The 15,880-nt window shown below is 36.2% G+C and overlaps 2 protein-coding genes across 3 annotated transcripts; both read right to left on the bottom strand.

The window, feature by feature from the left end:
* Positions 1-3,367: 3,367 nt before the first annotated feature.
* LOC127178988 (PYD and CARD domain containing) lies at positions 3,368-5,494 on the bottom strand. Of its 2 annotated transcripts, none has more exons than XM_051132219.1 (3): positions 4,565-5,494; positions 4,009-4,071; positions 3,368-3,843 (listed from the first exon to the last, which is right to left on the bottom strand). In XM_051132219.1, the coding sequence occupies exons 1-3, from the start codon at positions 4,833-4,835 to the stop codon at positions 3,584-3,586; spliced, it is 594 nt and encodes a 197-aa protein (XP_050988176.1). In that variant the 5' UTR covers positions 4,836-5,494; the 3' UTR covers positions 3,368-3,583. The 2 variants fall into 2 exon arrangements, with proteins under 2 accessions (XP_050988176.1, XP_050988174.1); XM_051132217.1 differs by having other exon boundaries at positions 4,009-4,074; positions 4,565-5,491.
* A 6,073-nt stretch (positions 5,495-11,567) lies between these two features.
* Positions 11,568-15,226, bottom strand: caspa (caspase a). Its single transcript, XM_051132220.1, has 8 exons — positions 14,846-15,226; positions 13,243-13,267; positions 13,061-13,196; positions 12,795-12,971; positions 12,445-12,682; positions 12,178-12,294; positions 11,987-12,096; positions 11,568-11,888 (listed from the first exon to the last, which is right to left on the bottom strand). The coding sequence occupies exons 1-8, from the start codon at positions 15,114-15,116 to the stop codon at positions 11,781-11,783; spliced, it is 1,182 nt and encodes a 393-aa protein (XP_050988177.1). The 5' UTR covers positions 15,117-15,226; the 3' UTR covers positions 11,568-11,780.
* Between the last annotated feature and the right edge of the window lie 654 nt (positions 15,227-15,880).

The raw sequence follows: 15,880 nt of genomic DNA, 5'->3' as shown, positions 1-15,880 counted from the left end.
GAAACTGTTGCCGCTCCACTCTGCTCACATACACTGACGCCTAGTGTAGACAGACTTTAGCTGTCGCGTCTGGTGTAGACACGGTGTTAGTATGCAACAACAACAGTCGTTGTCATTTAGGAATAAGATTGCGTGGGGTTTGGATTGATATTACGATCTTTACCGATTAATCGTGCAGCTCTAATTTCTGATAATATTTGTAGAGAAACGTTGCACTTTTAATTCAGAATCATAATTATACATTGTATTAAAAGAGTTCACTCAAAAAAGAAAATTCTGTCATCATTTACTCACCCTTATGTTGTTCCAAACATTGGTAACTAGACAGTTGACAGGCCCCACTGATTTCCATAGTAATTTTTTTCTTAGTATGGAAACCAATGGCTACTATGAACTTGGATATTTGGTTATCAACATTAAAGAAAAAAAAGAATTTCATACAGGTTTGGAAAAACAAGGCTGATGAAGGGTAAATGATGGCAGAACTTTCATTTTGAGGACAACTGTCCCTTTAAATAAATTATGTAAAATCAAATTACGTAAAAATATTACATTTAGTAAAATCAAAACATCTCACATATCACAAAAGGTCAGTGAATCCATACCAGAAGTGACAGTGCAATGTAGCAGATAAAGGACCATATCACCAGTGGAGGAAATGTACTTATAATGATTAGAATCATACTTAATACTACAGATATTAATCCTAATGTGAGGTCTAGAAAGAGTGGTTAAAACTGATTACTAACATTTTACTGTAGTCTTTGTGTTGTTCCCTGAAAACTAGTGCTTGATCTAAAAATGAAAACCAATATCTTATCATTAGCACTCAGTTGTCGGTATTTAAAGAGCTGAATTTAAAAAATACTTAGAAACGGTAATTTACACAAACATAACAAGTATAACATTTCCAAACTCTCCTATAGATTCCAGTGTTTCCGAGTGTAAATTACAATTTTATCATTCACTGTACTTATTCCCATCTTCCTTTACTTCTCAGGAGTTTGAGTTTTATACTAGCTGACATTAATACAAACACACAGGACAGCAACTTAAGACGCTACATTGAAATGCATGCTAATATTGCCAGCATCCTAATACGCTAATCGCGATTAGCCTCTCACTTACATAAATGATGGACACAAAACATAACTTTACGTTGGTTTGACTGAAAAATGTTTTCCTACCTGATATTCCCATATGTTTGTAGGACCTCACACATCCAGTCTGTCCCTTCGTCTGTGTTCAAACCGCGTAATCTTGCAGATCAGTAGCACACACATCACCAATTCAAACTGACCTATTTTCAAATTTGACTAGTAAAAAGGCGCGCACTGTTGTCATTGGCCAGTTTCGTGGATGACAGTCAGATTAACCAATCATGATTAAAGAAACCAGGTGAAACAACCAGTTGCAATTGTTGCACAGTGGTAACGGAAAATATATATTTTTTTAAGAAAGGTGTATTTAGTTTTATTTTCTTAGGCTGTATTATTTGATTAGCTGGTCAAATAGTATTTTCATGACATTGTATGAATACAAATGTAGTAATACTTAGTAATCTGCAGGCACACACACAAAATCTCACTGCTTTTTTGAGATTTTAAATGTATCCATTATAATTATTGTTAGAAAATGATAATAATTATATTTGTACATATACATTTGGATTTTTGAAGAGGTACTTTGATCAAAATATCATAAAATGCTAATAAATAAAATATTAATAATCATAATAATTCAAAAGGCAGATGTTTCTTGTTAAAGACATGACATTGATTCAGCATACATTTCTTTTTTTGTTGTTGTTTGTTTTGTTTTAAAGATTTGTTTTTGTTAAAACCATTTTTCAATTATTTAGCATTAAACATTTTATCAACATTGTGTCACCGTTAAAACAACTGATATTATTTCAATCATATTTCAACTTTGAAGGCTGGTCATGTGCCAACTAGACTGAAAAGAAAAGTCTGTACTGTTGGTCCAGTATAGGATGGGATTGATTATTGATTGTATTTGCTCATGTCTAACCTATTTGTTGAACCCATACTCTCATTTCCCATTTGTGTGGACAACAGTCCTATGTGGGACCTACTTAGCTGACCGAAGTGGGCTCCAGATAAGATGCCCATTTTGGAACCATGCCCACTTGGTACCCATGTAGACCCAGCATAAACCATGTGGGGCCCACCCACATATACATGTTGGCTGGGGAACACTTCAGCCACAGGTTCAATTATGTCTAATCAGACTGGAAACGAAAATAACTGCTGCTTTTACGCTCATCGAAAATTCCAGTTACTGGAGCTTGCCGACAAAAGTACAAATTCAGAGCAAAAGCAAATCGGCGACGTTTCGCTGTGCGGATTTTTAAAAAATTTTACAGGTTGTTTATCTATATACTACTATACTATAGATATTTAGGTCAACATTCCAGACGTATATATCTAGATACTTACTAAAAATCCAGACCTGTCTGCAACAGGTCTAAATGTATAGTCTATTGTCATAAGGATCAATTTTTGGAAATAATAGGCTGAATAAATAAGCTTTCCATTGATGTATGGTTTCTTAGGATATGACAATATTTGGCTGAGATACAACTATTTGAAAATTTGGAATCTGAAGGTGGAAAAAAATCTAAATATTGAGAAAATCACCTTTAAAATTGTCTAAATGATGTTCTTAGCCAGGGGTGGCGAACTCCGGTCCTGGAGAGCCGCAGCCCTGCAGAGTTCAGCTCCAACCCTAATTAAAACTTACCTGCCTGTTGCTTTCTAGTAACCCTTCAGACCTTAATTAGCTTGTTCAGGTGCGTTTGATTAGGGTTGAAGCAAAACTATGCAGGGCTGCAGCTCTCCAGGACCGACGTTCGCCACCCCTGTTCTTAGCAATAAATATTAGGCTACTAATCAAAAATTAAGTTTTGATATACTATAGCAAATTATGCTAAATTTCCCTAAATGATCCAATGAAGAAACAAACGTATCTACATCTTGGATGACTAAAGAATGAGTAAACTTTCAGCAGATTTTCATTTTAGGGCAAATGTTTTGTTTGTTTTAATAATCTTAATAAACCAATCTTGCAGCTAATATAAACTTCTGTGACACTGAATTGTGAATTGACTAAGCTAATGCAGACTAAGTCACATAGCAATAAAAACAAATACAGTACTGTATTAATAAGACATTATATGCAAAGTTGAATCAGGAATATACAAAATCTGAATAAATAGACATTTTAACTGTGAATTACATCAGTCTATAGAAACTAAAATGGTTTGCAGAAAAGAAAAAAAAACACATCTGCTTTCTTGATTTGCTTATTTATTGACTGGTGATAAAGAAAAAGTCGGCAAAGACAATTTTTTCAAGATATTGGACAAGTGTTTATTATCTTCAAGATAATGGATGCAGCTGATTTTGTGACACTTTGTCAAAAACAACATTCAAACGATGGCAAGTTTAAATGTTTAAAGACTCTTTTGAAGTTCCTTGTTTTTGTTATGTATCTTCTGTGTACTAATTAGACAACAAGTATATGAAAAAAAGCATTAAATGTAAAAAAAAGCCAGGTTTGTTCACTGACCCTCCAGATCTTCTATCAAGCAACGCTCAGTGTCCTTGAGAGCTTTGTATAAAGAATCTTTCCCTTTAATTCCAGCAGATTTAATCGGGCCCATTAATAACTTTCTCATCTTCTCTTGTGAGGTTTTCTCAGCACAGATTGCACTGTAATTCTCATCTGTGATCACGTTCATCTGAAGAAGTTCGTCTAGGATGGCGTTTACATTATTCACTCGCTTTATCAGCTCTATCCGATGCCTATCGATGAAGTGCTCTGTGAAAGAGATGAAAACAAGCATGTGGTTGGATTGTGAGGATATTGATGGACTTTATATTCATCAGTGATATTTTAGGTTATAAATGAACGCTCTCATTATCTCTACTGAAGAGTAAAGTCATTTCAAACTTAATGCGGTCAAAAACAATTACACTTATTCACCATGAGGTGGAGCGGTTGATGATTGATGGTTATTTGATGGGGCTGGTGAAGGAACAAGTGGAGCTGCTGAAAAACAAGTTGAAGTTAATGATTCGCTTTCAGCAAATCTCCACGTTGCTCATTCATACACATGATCACATAAAGCTAAACATATATGGATAAGGTTGTTAATGAAGAACACAAATAATTATTATTATCACCATTAGCATTTCTATGTGCTTAATTTAATTCTCGATTGCAGTCGTGTCGGTTTAAGTTGAAAGTGAAACTGAGTTGAAGTCAACTCAGGAGTACAATTCGAAATCCGAATTGAAAAGAATTCGGATTTTTATTGTCATTTCTAATTAGTAGGTTATTTCATGCAACAATTATTTGCGAAAAACAAAATGCAGTTCGCATTAAAATCCTCAACGTTTTTGTTTAAAAAAAACAAACAAAAAAAAAAACGTAAGATAACTTGAGATACAGTTATATATAACAGCACGCACTATTCTCCAGTGTCTACTCCTTAAGAATTTAGTTTTGTATCTGAATTATTTTATAATGGTTTACTTACATTGTCCCGCGTTCTGGGTGAGCTCATTTGCTTGTTCATGAAAGCCAATAGCCTTTAAAATTTGGACTGTTACAGGAACAGCACCAGTTTCTGTGAAAGTGTTCACCATTAAAGTGGTGAGATCTATCGCGTCTTCGAGTTTTTCGACTGCTGCTCGTCGTACGCGCGGTTCTTCCCTCCGGTCGAGCAATTTGCTTTTAAACTTTTTCTGGCCTTCCTGCCCCAGATCATCAAAAATATCCTGCAGGTGATCCTTCACAGTTTTCTCCATTGTTCCTTAGTTCTTTCAAATTGTCGTGCTTCTTCTAAACGCTGTTGAGGAAGGGCTGCTACGGACCTCCTCCTCGCAGTGTGATGACTGACGATACAGTAGGTGTGTCTTTACATTTATTGTAAAGATTTTCCGCCCTATGTAGACCACTTCCTTGCATCCTTGTAAATACTAGGTTACAAGAAAGTGTAGGCTACTTTGGTGTTCAGTTGCTTTTCTGAAAGTATTAGAGGCACAAATCCCATTATATTTTGTTGCGAGTCATATAAGGCAGGCCCGTAGCCAGAAGGGGGGTTCTTATTTTCAAAAAGTGCACCCTTTTCAGTTCCCACCCATTTTGTATACAGTCAAGCCCGGATTAACCATACGGGCAACTGGGCAATTGCCCAGGGGCCCACGACATCTAAAGAGCCCAGGACAGCAAGGGCACGAGCAAAATACTGTATCTGTAATCTCCCGCTTTATATTTAACAAACTGTCCATCCGGGCTTTTGCGCTGCACAGAGATATGCTGAGCTGCCTATGACTTTGAACGTGAGTTGAGAGCGGTTGAGAGTCAGTCTCATGCGGACTGACCAATGAAGAGAGGGCCTCAAGTTAAGACCCTCTCCTCATTGGTCAGTCCGCATGAGGTGGGTCAAAGCTTACGCCGAGCCCGAGCGCGTTACGTGACGTCAGGCGTTGCTACAACAGAAAAAAAAAAAAAAAAAAATCAGACACAATGGAGAAGCTAAGCGGGAGCGCGAAGCGAAAATTAAAAAAGGAAAAGGACATCAGAAACGCTGAAAATTTAAAGTATATACCTATATACTCAAATTCAAACATGCACTTCCTCATTATTTAGGACTAAAGTTGTGTGTTTTGCCAGATTATACAGCATTTATTTTATCTTGTCTTCTTCAGAGAAATTGTTTTGTGTATTTAGTATTGTGTAGTGTATTTATGTAGCACTAAAATGTTTAACTGGTTAATTGTGCTATAACATGTTGTTGTTCTATTTTAAAACAAGTTAACTGAGCTTAGGATCAAAATGTTTATGATCAAATAGTGATACTGCATTTTATTTTTTTATTTTTTCCTTGAGGTGCCAGCTTTATGAAAATGCTGTAAATTGTTGTGGAGGGATAACTGGCAGATTTCAAATTGTTTGTGTTGGACTAATAACTTGATTGCCTTGTCTTCTGTGATAGCTCTATCAATTCCATACATTTCTATTGGGAATAAGTGTTGTTAAATAAACGATGGTTTGAAAGTGGTTGCTTATCTATTCATTTTTTGTGAAAATGGAGGATACTTCCCTCCCTCTCAATGTAGTGGGTCAATTTTACCAGATTATACACAGATGCTGATGTGTTTTGTTTTCATAGCATCATATGTGAGTGAATGTCTTTGATAGGGGACATAGTAGTGCATTTGTAGTTCTATGAGCATTTAAATATTTGTAAATCAAAATATGATGACAGTTAGGATTTGAAGTATTGAGTATATTTACTGTATATTACAGTAATATATTCTATATATGACCATATTATGGTGATCCTGGGGTCGTGATGATGGGGCCCTTGAATATTGTTGCCCAGGGTACAACAAAGTGTTAATCTGGCCCTGTATACAGTTATGACTTCCTTTTGGCTACTTCTCATGTACCAATTTGTGCTGAATTAGTATGTCTGTTGGTATCCTAATAAGCATGTTTTTTGATGCACCAGAAATATTACTACAATGCTGTCAAACTGCTACCCAAGATCATGTATGGTGGTGGGTGGGCAGTGTTGGGAAGGTTACTTTAGAAATGTAATAGGTTACAGATTACAAGTTACTTGATTTAAAATGTAATAAGTAGTGTAACTTTTCAATTACTTTACTAAAGTAATGTAACATTACTTTTAATTACTTTTTGATTACTTTTCTAAATTTCTAATCATTTTGAAACATTTAAACAGGCAGGGTTAACCTTACAGTAGCCCTCAATACTGATTACTGTCAGACTTTCAAAATCCTTCATCACTTGAATTAAGATTATAATAAGTAAGGGATAATATACATCTTTATTTTGCGATAACAACTGGCTGAATGTACATTATCTCACTTATTACACAGCTGCTTGATAGATTATTTAGATGTTTCATGTCAAAATTCTTAGACACAAAGTACTGATCTATGCTGAAATATTTGAACACAAAACTTCCATGAAGAAATCAGTTTCTAGCAAATGGCAAGTTCAAACTAGACATTTTAGGGATACAGTGCAGTCATACCAGTTTTCTTACACAACATTTCACCACATAAATAAGTAGTAGTACTAGTTTGTTAGTTATCTTATAATCCATTACAATATACAAAAAAATAAATAAATAAAAATGGCAGCAGCTGCGTTTGTATGAAACAATAGAGCAAGTCCACGATACCAGGATGACAGAATTAAGAAATTGTACACATATTGAATTAAGTTTTAATATTTTATTAGCTAACTAGTTAACCAAACGCAAAGCTTCCGCTAAGAAAAATTATCAAGCATATAGCACTGACTTAAGTTGCCCCGAAAGAGTTGAGAGCTGTATAATTATTTAATTTAAAGCATAGCCACCACAAATTCAAAAATTTTTTTTTTTTACTTATATTTTTGGGCTTTTTATGCCTTTTATTGTGATAGGACAGTAGAGAGACAACAGGAAAGAGCTGGGAGGAGAGAGCGGAGCGGGATCGGCAAAGGACCTTGAGACGGGAATCGAACTCAGGTCACCATGAGCGCAGTTGCGCTATATGTCATAACAAGATCATAACATAAATAACATCATAACAAGAAATAGTTTAATAGCTATGATACTGGGTTTGAAATCAAATGTTTGCATAGTTATGACAGAAAACACTAGCATCTTACAATGCCTTGGTAAAAACAATCTTAAAAAATAAAGTTTATGCATAAACGCAAATAGGAAATAAAACAGTTATCGAATAAGCATGTGTCCTAAACTCCTGAAACATTGGTGTCTCATTTTAGAGCAGTCAATGCAATTTAAAAGAAGTCAATTAAATCTGTAAATAGGGGGTGGGTGTGTGAAAAAATTCAGACGTAATCCCCTTTGTAATCACTGGCATTTTTCAAAAGTAACTAATTTAATTACATATTTTTTCTCAGTAACTGTAACTAATTACAATTACATTTATTTTGTAATTAGATTACGTAATTACGTTACATGTAACTAGTTACTCCCCAACACTGTGGGTGGGGGCCCTCTGCAGTCTGTCCTCCTTTTCAAAACACACATCAAGGAATGAATTTAACTATTTAGGCCTGCATGGTATCTGCAGGATTTTTAAAATCTAATTTAAGGCTTTTTGTTACTTTAAGACCTGCAGATGTAGAACTAATATGGAATGAGCAGGACAGAACAATGTCTATTAACACATTAAACCGACATCATGATTTACAGCTCAGATAATGTTAATCAAAAACAGTAACTTCTCTAAAAATGGTAACAACCTAATTTTTATATGGTGAAATTGAATTATTCTGACTGTTTGAGTTACTAAAATTAACCTTTGGTCTTCCATAACATACATAAGTAGTAACATAGGCCTATAGCACATCAGTACCATGGTATAAAAATTAACTACATGGTTTCTAGGTATTTGAAGAACAGTGGTCTTAAATGCACAAACGCTATAGATTAATCACAACATACTGTATATTACATTACTCCTTTAATACATGTCTACATTAATAATGCTATAATATATATCCCACATTTCTGCCGCAATACCATCGTGCAGTTAGTGTTACAGTAAAATAAATCCATGGTAAATGATTCTGACTGTACGGTTGCGCAGTGTTTCTCCTGCTTGTCAGCGCTGTTTAATCTGTTTAAACCGAATTCAAGAGCTTCATTCTGGATCTCACAGCGCTGTGAGTAAACGCATGTGCTCTAGTAAACTTTTGAACTGCGTTTGAACTGTGATCCGAGCGGATAAACTGTCCGTGTGGCGCGCTTCAAATGACTAGCGCATTTAGTCCATAACGCGATTCTTGTCTTTCCGTCCCAAATATAAGACCTCTTGAAGTATAATTAAGACTTTTCTTATACTAATTAAGATATTTAATATTTTTTATGGCTTTAAATGTCGTTATTTAAAAGAACACTCGTTTATTAAAAAAGTACTTAAATTCTAGACCTTTGGCAGTATGGGGTGGGTCATTCGAAAACTGCATACCCTAAGTTCCTTTGGTGCAAAGTTCTGTGCAGCTCACGTGATCACGTGATGCATGGAAAATATGAGGCAGCTTTACTTCCTCAAGCCTGAGTCAGTTGACACTTAATGCAGCATTTTTGAAACTGGTTTTAGACTGTTATCAATGTTATAATAAAATGTTTTCCTTTAAAAGTGCACCTGTGCTATTATTATTATTATCATCATCATCATCATTCAATGCAAAGACTTCATTACAGGTATAGCTGTTACAAAAAGGAAGTAAGTTTTTTTTACGATTGCTTACACACTGAAATGAATAACACAGTTAGTGAAACCAACACCCAAGGAGCAAAACCTCAGCCCAAATCTACACAACTGTAAGCACATTCTCAGCCTCACACTTTTTGCAAAACACACTAAAGACACTAAACACACCTCTCTACATTAGACAAAGAAATCTTACATGATGTCACTTCTCTGCCGTTTTAAGGCACTGTTTTATACTACACACATGAACCAAATCAAACACAGCCATCAGGTGTGCAGGCGCTTGGGTGCTTAACTGTAAACTCAAAAATCAAGGTGTAAGCACTATAAAAAAGCAACTGGTGAATTTTGTCTTTAACAAAAATGAAATACAGTTTTGCAGTAAGAGGAAAAGGAGTAGGGAGAAACATCTTTAGCCACAGAGCTATTTTGAATGTCCCAGGGCAACGTGGCGGTAACATCACAATATGTGCTGCAATCATACAGAATGGCATCCTCCACCAACATGCCAAAACAGGTCCTTACAACCACATACTCACATTTTTAGACAGATTTTTAGACAGACTTGGGATGCAAGAGGTCCCTGGTTCAAATCCCAGATGAGCCCCCAGTTTTCACTGTTAGGTCCCAGATGTAAAAAGTCTAGGGTGAAGGAGTAACAGAGAAAAGTGAAAATAAAACTGGTTGGGGTGAGTGCGTACCAGTCCCCTGCCCCACACGACAGACACATTAAATTCCAAATTAACAGGTATTTATTGACAAAAGTATATTTAGCAAAGTAAAAAGTGGAAGCAAAATAGACTTCAGGAGGGGGAAAGGCCAAAACAATAAACAAAAGGACCTTCTAGCTAGTTAGGTAGTAAAACTGTCTAAACTGACAACATAAAAAAAAAAAAAAAAATTAACAACAGAAGAAATGTACACTAAATCTCTAACTAAACCAAAAGCAGGAGTAAATGATTTACAGAAATAAAATGGCACCCACCTCCCTACAGCTTCCAACACAGAAACACAAGCAGATCTAAAGCTAGATCAAAAAGACTACAATAACTTGTAGATGTTACACAAGACCCATGTCTGTGACACAATAAACACAGCAACACGAGACAGGCAAGGGAACAGCACTCTGGAAGGCAAGCTTCTATGTGGCTGGCACGTTGAGCAACCTGTGTTTGCAACCTCAGCGCAGTAACGCGCGGCAGGTGAGAGCGATCACCTCCCTCTCCTCCACACCTGGTTGAGCGGCAGGTAGCACACACGAGAAGAGAAAGAGAGAGAGAGAGAGAAAGAGAGAGAGAGAGAGAGAAGCACACCACAGCACACAGTATCCAACAATATAATATAAATAACCACAGAACCACAGAACACTAAGTATTGGACAGACTAGATATGGACTAATCATGCAACCAGAAACTGGGTCCATTATTCCAGTACCTCCCACAAAACTCTCCCTTTCTTTCCTTTTTCCCTTCTACATGGAAGTGGAATTTTTATTATCTCCAACCCTATGTTATACCCCACATTAAAGCTATGGAGGAGGTCTGTGTGACCTAACAGAAACTGAGTCTGGGCAAGGATGGAGTCCCCACTCAAGAAGATTCTTCTCTTGCTGTCTTGCGAGGGAGGACATTGGCTGTAATGTGGACGAAGCAGCCATAACCAGCTACAAGTAGAGATGATGCTAAGGTTTATTATTTATAATTTATGTATTGTCTCCAGAAAAGTTTATGTACTACATTGTGTTTATAATTTGTTCTGATTTTTAGTGCAAAATGCAGCATTAAAAAGAAATGATGTATACTGAAGAATCATTTTTGATGAAGATGTATACTGTGTTTGGTCAATGTATTCATGCTCTTTAAAAATATCTCAAAAAAAGGGAGAAAAAAAATCTGACTGTATGAACCATGTGTGTGCCATACTGTACTAAATCTGGGTTTTGTTAAATTAATGTAAAGTTTTGAATTAAGTGTTTCATTTTGCAAAAGATCTGAGATTTTCTGCTACTTGTGTAAGATGTGTAAATTGTGTGTACTGTTTTGACAAAATAAGCCTTGTTTTTAAAATCGTGCCTAAGCAATTGTAAAAAACTGTAACTGTATTCCTTTTGTTTTATCACAAATGTTCACAATTGTTTATAAAACATACAGTAACTTTAGCATTTTAAAGTATTTAAAACGTTTCGGACAACAAATGGTTACAGACACACATACACACATTTTTAGAGGGTGTGTTGTATTTATACCGGTGGCGTTTTAAGGTCTTCATAGTTCTGTATAACACACAACAAAAAGACAATGTTTTCTTTTATGTTCTTTTATGTATAAAACAGGTTTTCTCTCCAGAGAAAAGGCATCTAAGCCAGCAATTTATTTCCAATACATTTTTTTTCAGACATGTTCAGGCCTCAGATGCAAAGGCACTTGAGGGTATCTAAAATTAACAGGAGTAAAAACATAAGGAGTCAAAACATGTATAACTTGTATATCAGAGGCCGGGAAACAGGTAGAACAACTTTGGCAGCGATGCTCTGTCTTTACATGCCATTTGTCTATAGCACCCCATCATATCTGAGTTGTCAAAGCGTCTAAGAACCTGTAAAAAGAGAACATAATGAACATCAGTGACAAGAAAGTTCTGAGAAGTACTTCTGATCTTTTGAAAGAAACGTTATTCAGAGGTTGCTGATTTACCTTCCTGAACAATTCCTCAATGTGATCCTCGTGTGCATGTTTCATTAACACATCCACCAGGTTTTGGACATAAAATGTTCCATTCTGAACATGCCTGTAAGATTTGGTGTCTGTAGAGAAATACTGGAATTAGGTGCTTTAAAACTTAACAAATGCACAAATATAGGTAAGACAAAAACAGAATTTTTTACCCGGGGTGCAGGACATCAGAGAAATGAAGTCTTTCTCCTTGTGCACAAAGTCATCGCCCTCTATTTCCGTTGGCTCATCAGGCACACCGTCACTGGCCCACACACGTCCTGTTTCCCCTGAAAAGATATTCGGATAAGAATGTGTAATCCTTGATCAACCGGACTTTCAATCTACAATCACAGGCAAGATGTGCAGTTATTATAATGGTAAGACTTCAAATATAAAAAAACAATGAACAATTGTATTTTTTTCAGTTATTTTCGTACCTCCCCTGCAGGCTTGAAGAAGAATAACCTTTGGTTTATTACGCAGACCTGGGCAATTCTCAGCGTTCAGATAATAGTAGATTTTATCAACCGGGAAGGCATCGGAGGGATTCAATGTTGTATAATGGACACCCAATATGGCATCCCTTTTCCCATGGGACATGATAACCACAAAGGTGCTGTCTGAATATGCATGTTCTTGACGTTGAGCAAAGTCCTTGACTGCTCCCTCCATGTCCTGGCAATCAAATAAACTTGATTTAAAAAAAATCTAAGATAAACATTTCAGATGCATAATGATAAAACTTTACGGTTTTATCAACTAGTCTAATAAAACCAGACTTATGCACCTTTGCAGACAGATTTCTGTGTTTGACAACTTGATAATCCAGCTCCTTTAACAGCCATTCCATGTTTTCTTCATCTCTGTCTGCTCCTCTCCTTGTCATTTCCTTATGATCAAAATCTATGTTGTTGATAAGCAGGGCTAGACGTTTCCTCACAGACTTGTCTTTCACGTCGTAAATCTAAGAAAAACAACCAAGAAATGTTAATGCATAATTAAACCACAACCAATTCAACAGCAAACTAAAGCAACTGTTTGAAGAATACTTGCCTCTGATCCATGTTTGCTTATGATTGTGTTTTTAAGTTGTTGGCTGCATGGAGTAACACGCAATTGTGTATGCCAATCATCTGACAGAGCAAACTTGACCTTTGGACTCTGACCTGCTCCTGAATCTACTACATCCCACAGGTGACGGGGCCACAGGTGACGGGGCCACAGGTGATGGGGCCACAGGTGACGGGGCCACAGATAAACCTAGAAAACAGAACAGGTCATGAGCATATCAATATTCCTCAACCCTGTTTTGACATTTTAAAAGGAAACCCCAGACGTAACAAGTCCCAGTATGTTCACAAGTGAAAAAAAAAACACCAGAACGAAATGAATTTAATTTATTTGGATTTTGTTAATAGTTCTTGAATGTGCATCTTTAGCAGGCTATACGAAACAACGTACTAAAATACTTTGACAGAACTACTTGTCACCGCAAATATCTAGGTTGTTGAATCTGCAGCGCGGTATTTAGGCTACAACAATGTCCACTGCGGAACACTTTCAAAACGTTTTTGAATCAATCTGAATGAACCACAGGCTCAAAATGAAACTAACTGCTGCTTTTACACTCGCCGAAAAGTCCAGTAACTGGAGCTTGCCAACAAAAGTACAAAATTAGGCAATCGGCGACGTTCCGCTGAGTGAATTTTAAAGAATTTAACAGGTTATATACCTACATACACTACTATACTATAGATATTCAGGTCTACATTCCAGAAATATCTAAACTATATGCTTAGTAAATATTCTGACTTGTCTGCAACACGTCTAAATGTATAGTTTATTGCGAAACTTGACCACAAAACTGGTTATAAGTGCCGAATAAGCTTTCTGTTGATGTATGGTTTGTTGACAATATTTGGCCGAGATACAACTATTTGAAAACCTGGAATCTGAGGGTTCAGAAAAAAATCTAAACATTGAGAAAAACGCCTTTAAAGTTGCCCAGATGAAGTTGTTAGCAATGCTTATTAGGCTAGTAATCAAAAATTACGTTTTGATATATTTACGGTAGGAAATTTACAAAATATCTTTAAGGAATATGATCTTTACTTAACATCCTAATGATTTTTGGCATAAAAGAAAAACCGAGAATGTTTTTTACCCATACAATGTATTTTTGGCTATTGCAACAAATATATCCGTGCAACTTAAGACTGGTTTTGTGGTCCAAGGTCACATATAGACTTGTAGTGCGAAATGATTTAACTGCAAATGACACTGTGTGAAAAGAACAGCTATCAGACATATAAGACATTATAAGACAGCTTTAAGACATTTAAAGTCCTATGAGTGCCCAAATTAAATTCACGTACAGTATATTAAATTTCAATGCAAAAACAGAAAGAAAGAAAAAAAGAGTTAAAACGTTAGTGATAAACTTAGAAATGGAGATATGCTTCGATGGCATTTTTTCCTTCCCCTATTTTATGGCATTACGGGTCACCATGGGCCAACTTTGGCATCTCTGCTGTACTTAACTTTGACTAATTTTTTAATCATGATGTTACTAAAGATAGCCTTTATAATGAGGTTTGTTGACATTTTATAAATATGAATGGATCTATGTTACCATACTTTTGTTAATATTACAATGTTTATAATAATATGCGTAATAATAGGTGTAATAACATGCTTGTTGTATTGCTTTATGATGACTCTGGAAAGTTTTGTTAAAGAATTCATCGTTATTGTTCTGTTGAGAACTAAAACGTCTGCCAACAGACAGCCTGCTTCCTTCCACATTTAGTTTCGCATATTTTACAGGATTTTACTCACCTTGTCCTGTGTTCTTTTTAAGGTCCGTCGCTTGTTCATTAAAGCCAATAGCCTCTAAAATTTCGACTGTTACAGGAACCGACCCACTCGTTGTGAAAGTGTTTACCATTAAATCGGCGAGGTCAATGGAGTCTTTAGCTTTTTCGATTGCAGCTCGTCGTACGCGCGGCTCTACCTTCCGGTCACACAATTTGCCTTTAAACTTTTTCTGACCTGCCTCCCCCAGATCATCAAAAACATCTTGCAGATGATCCTTAGTAGTCTTCGCCATGATTTCTCAGACGTTTCGTGCCTCTTCCAGCAGCGCTACTGAAGGTTTACTGAGGCTTCAAACACACGCCCTCTGTCATCTCAGTGTGTCGACTGCATGTTTGTTTCACTTTTTTTCTGAGCAATGAACATAACCATAAATCCTCATGCAGCCTGTAGGGTGACTTGCGTCTTTTAGTAAGACTCTCACAATGAAATAGTTTTCATTAGTTCTCAGGGTAGCAACCTTTAAAACATTTTACCCATCTGTAATAACAAACTTAAAAACGAGTGTTCGAATTGTCCCCATAACACCCAAAAAATATATTTGGGGGGTCCCCTGTTTTTTCAATAAAAATACAATACTTCCAACATAAAACTAGTGAAAATGAAAATGAAATGAAAAGATTCGATTGCTGTTTTACATTTAGACCTGCAGCTCACGTTAAATCATGCGTTGCGCATTATAACTAATGACACACGACTCTGTTGAGTTTAGAATGCAGTGGCCAATCAGAAGCGTTCATAAGAGTCATTGCTGAAACGTGGAGTTTTGTTCAGATTGAACTCGCGAATTCCTTCATCATAAGCAACAAGTGCAGATGTACGAACTATGTAAGTAAGAGATTTATTTATCATACAGTGTATGGACAGCTTCATTGATTGTAAGAGGAGTTATGAGTGCTTAAACGGGTAGAAAATGGGGGCATAAAATGTATATTTATATCATTTCACGTAATTAATATCAGGGGCGTTTCTAGGATTTTAAAACATTCGGGGCTGGTG

This window comes from Labeo rohita, chromosome 16 (genome assembly GCF_022985175.1).
Source record: "Labeo rohita strain BAU-BD-2019 chromosome 16, IGBB_LRoh.1.0, whole genome shotgun sequence".
Classification (NCBI taxonomy): Eukaryota; Metazoa; Chordata; class Actinopteri; order Cypriniformes; family Cyprinidae; genus Labeo; species Labeo rohita.
Note: the sequence above shows the minus strand (reverse complement) of the source record. Positions and strands in the feature narration are given on the sequence as shown.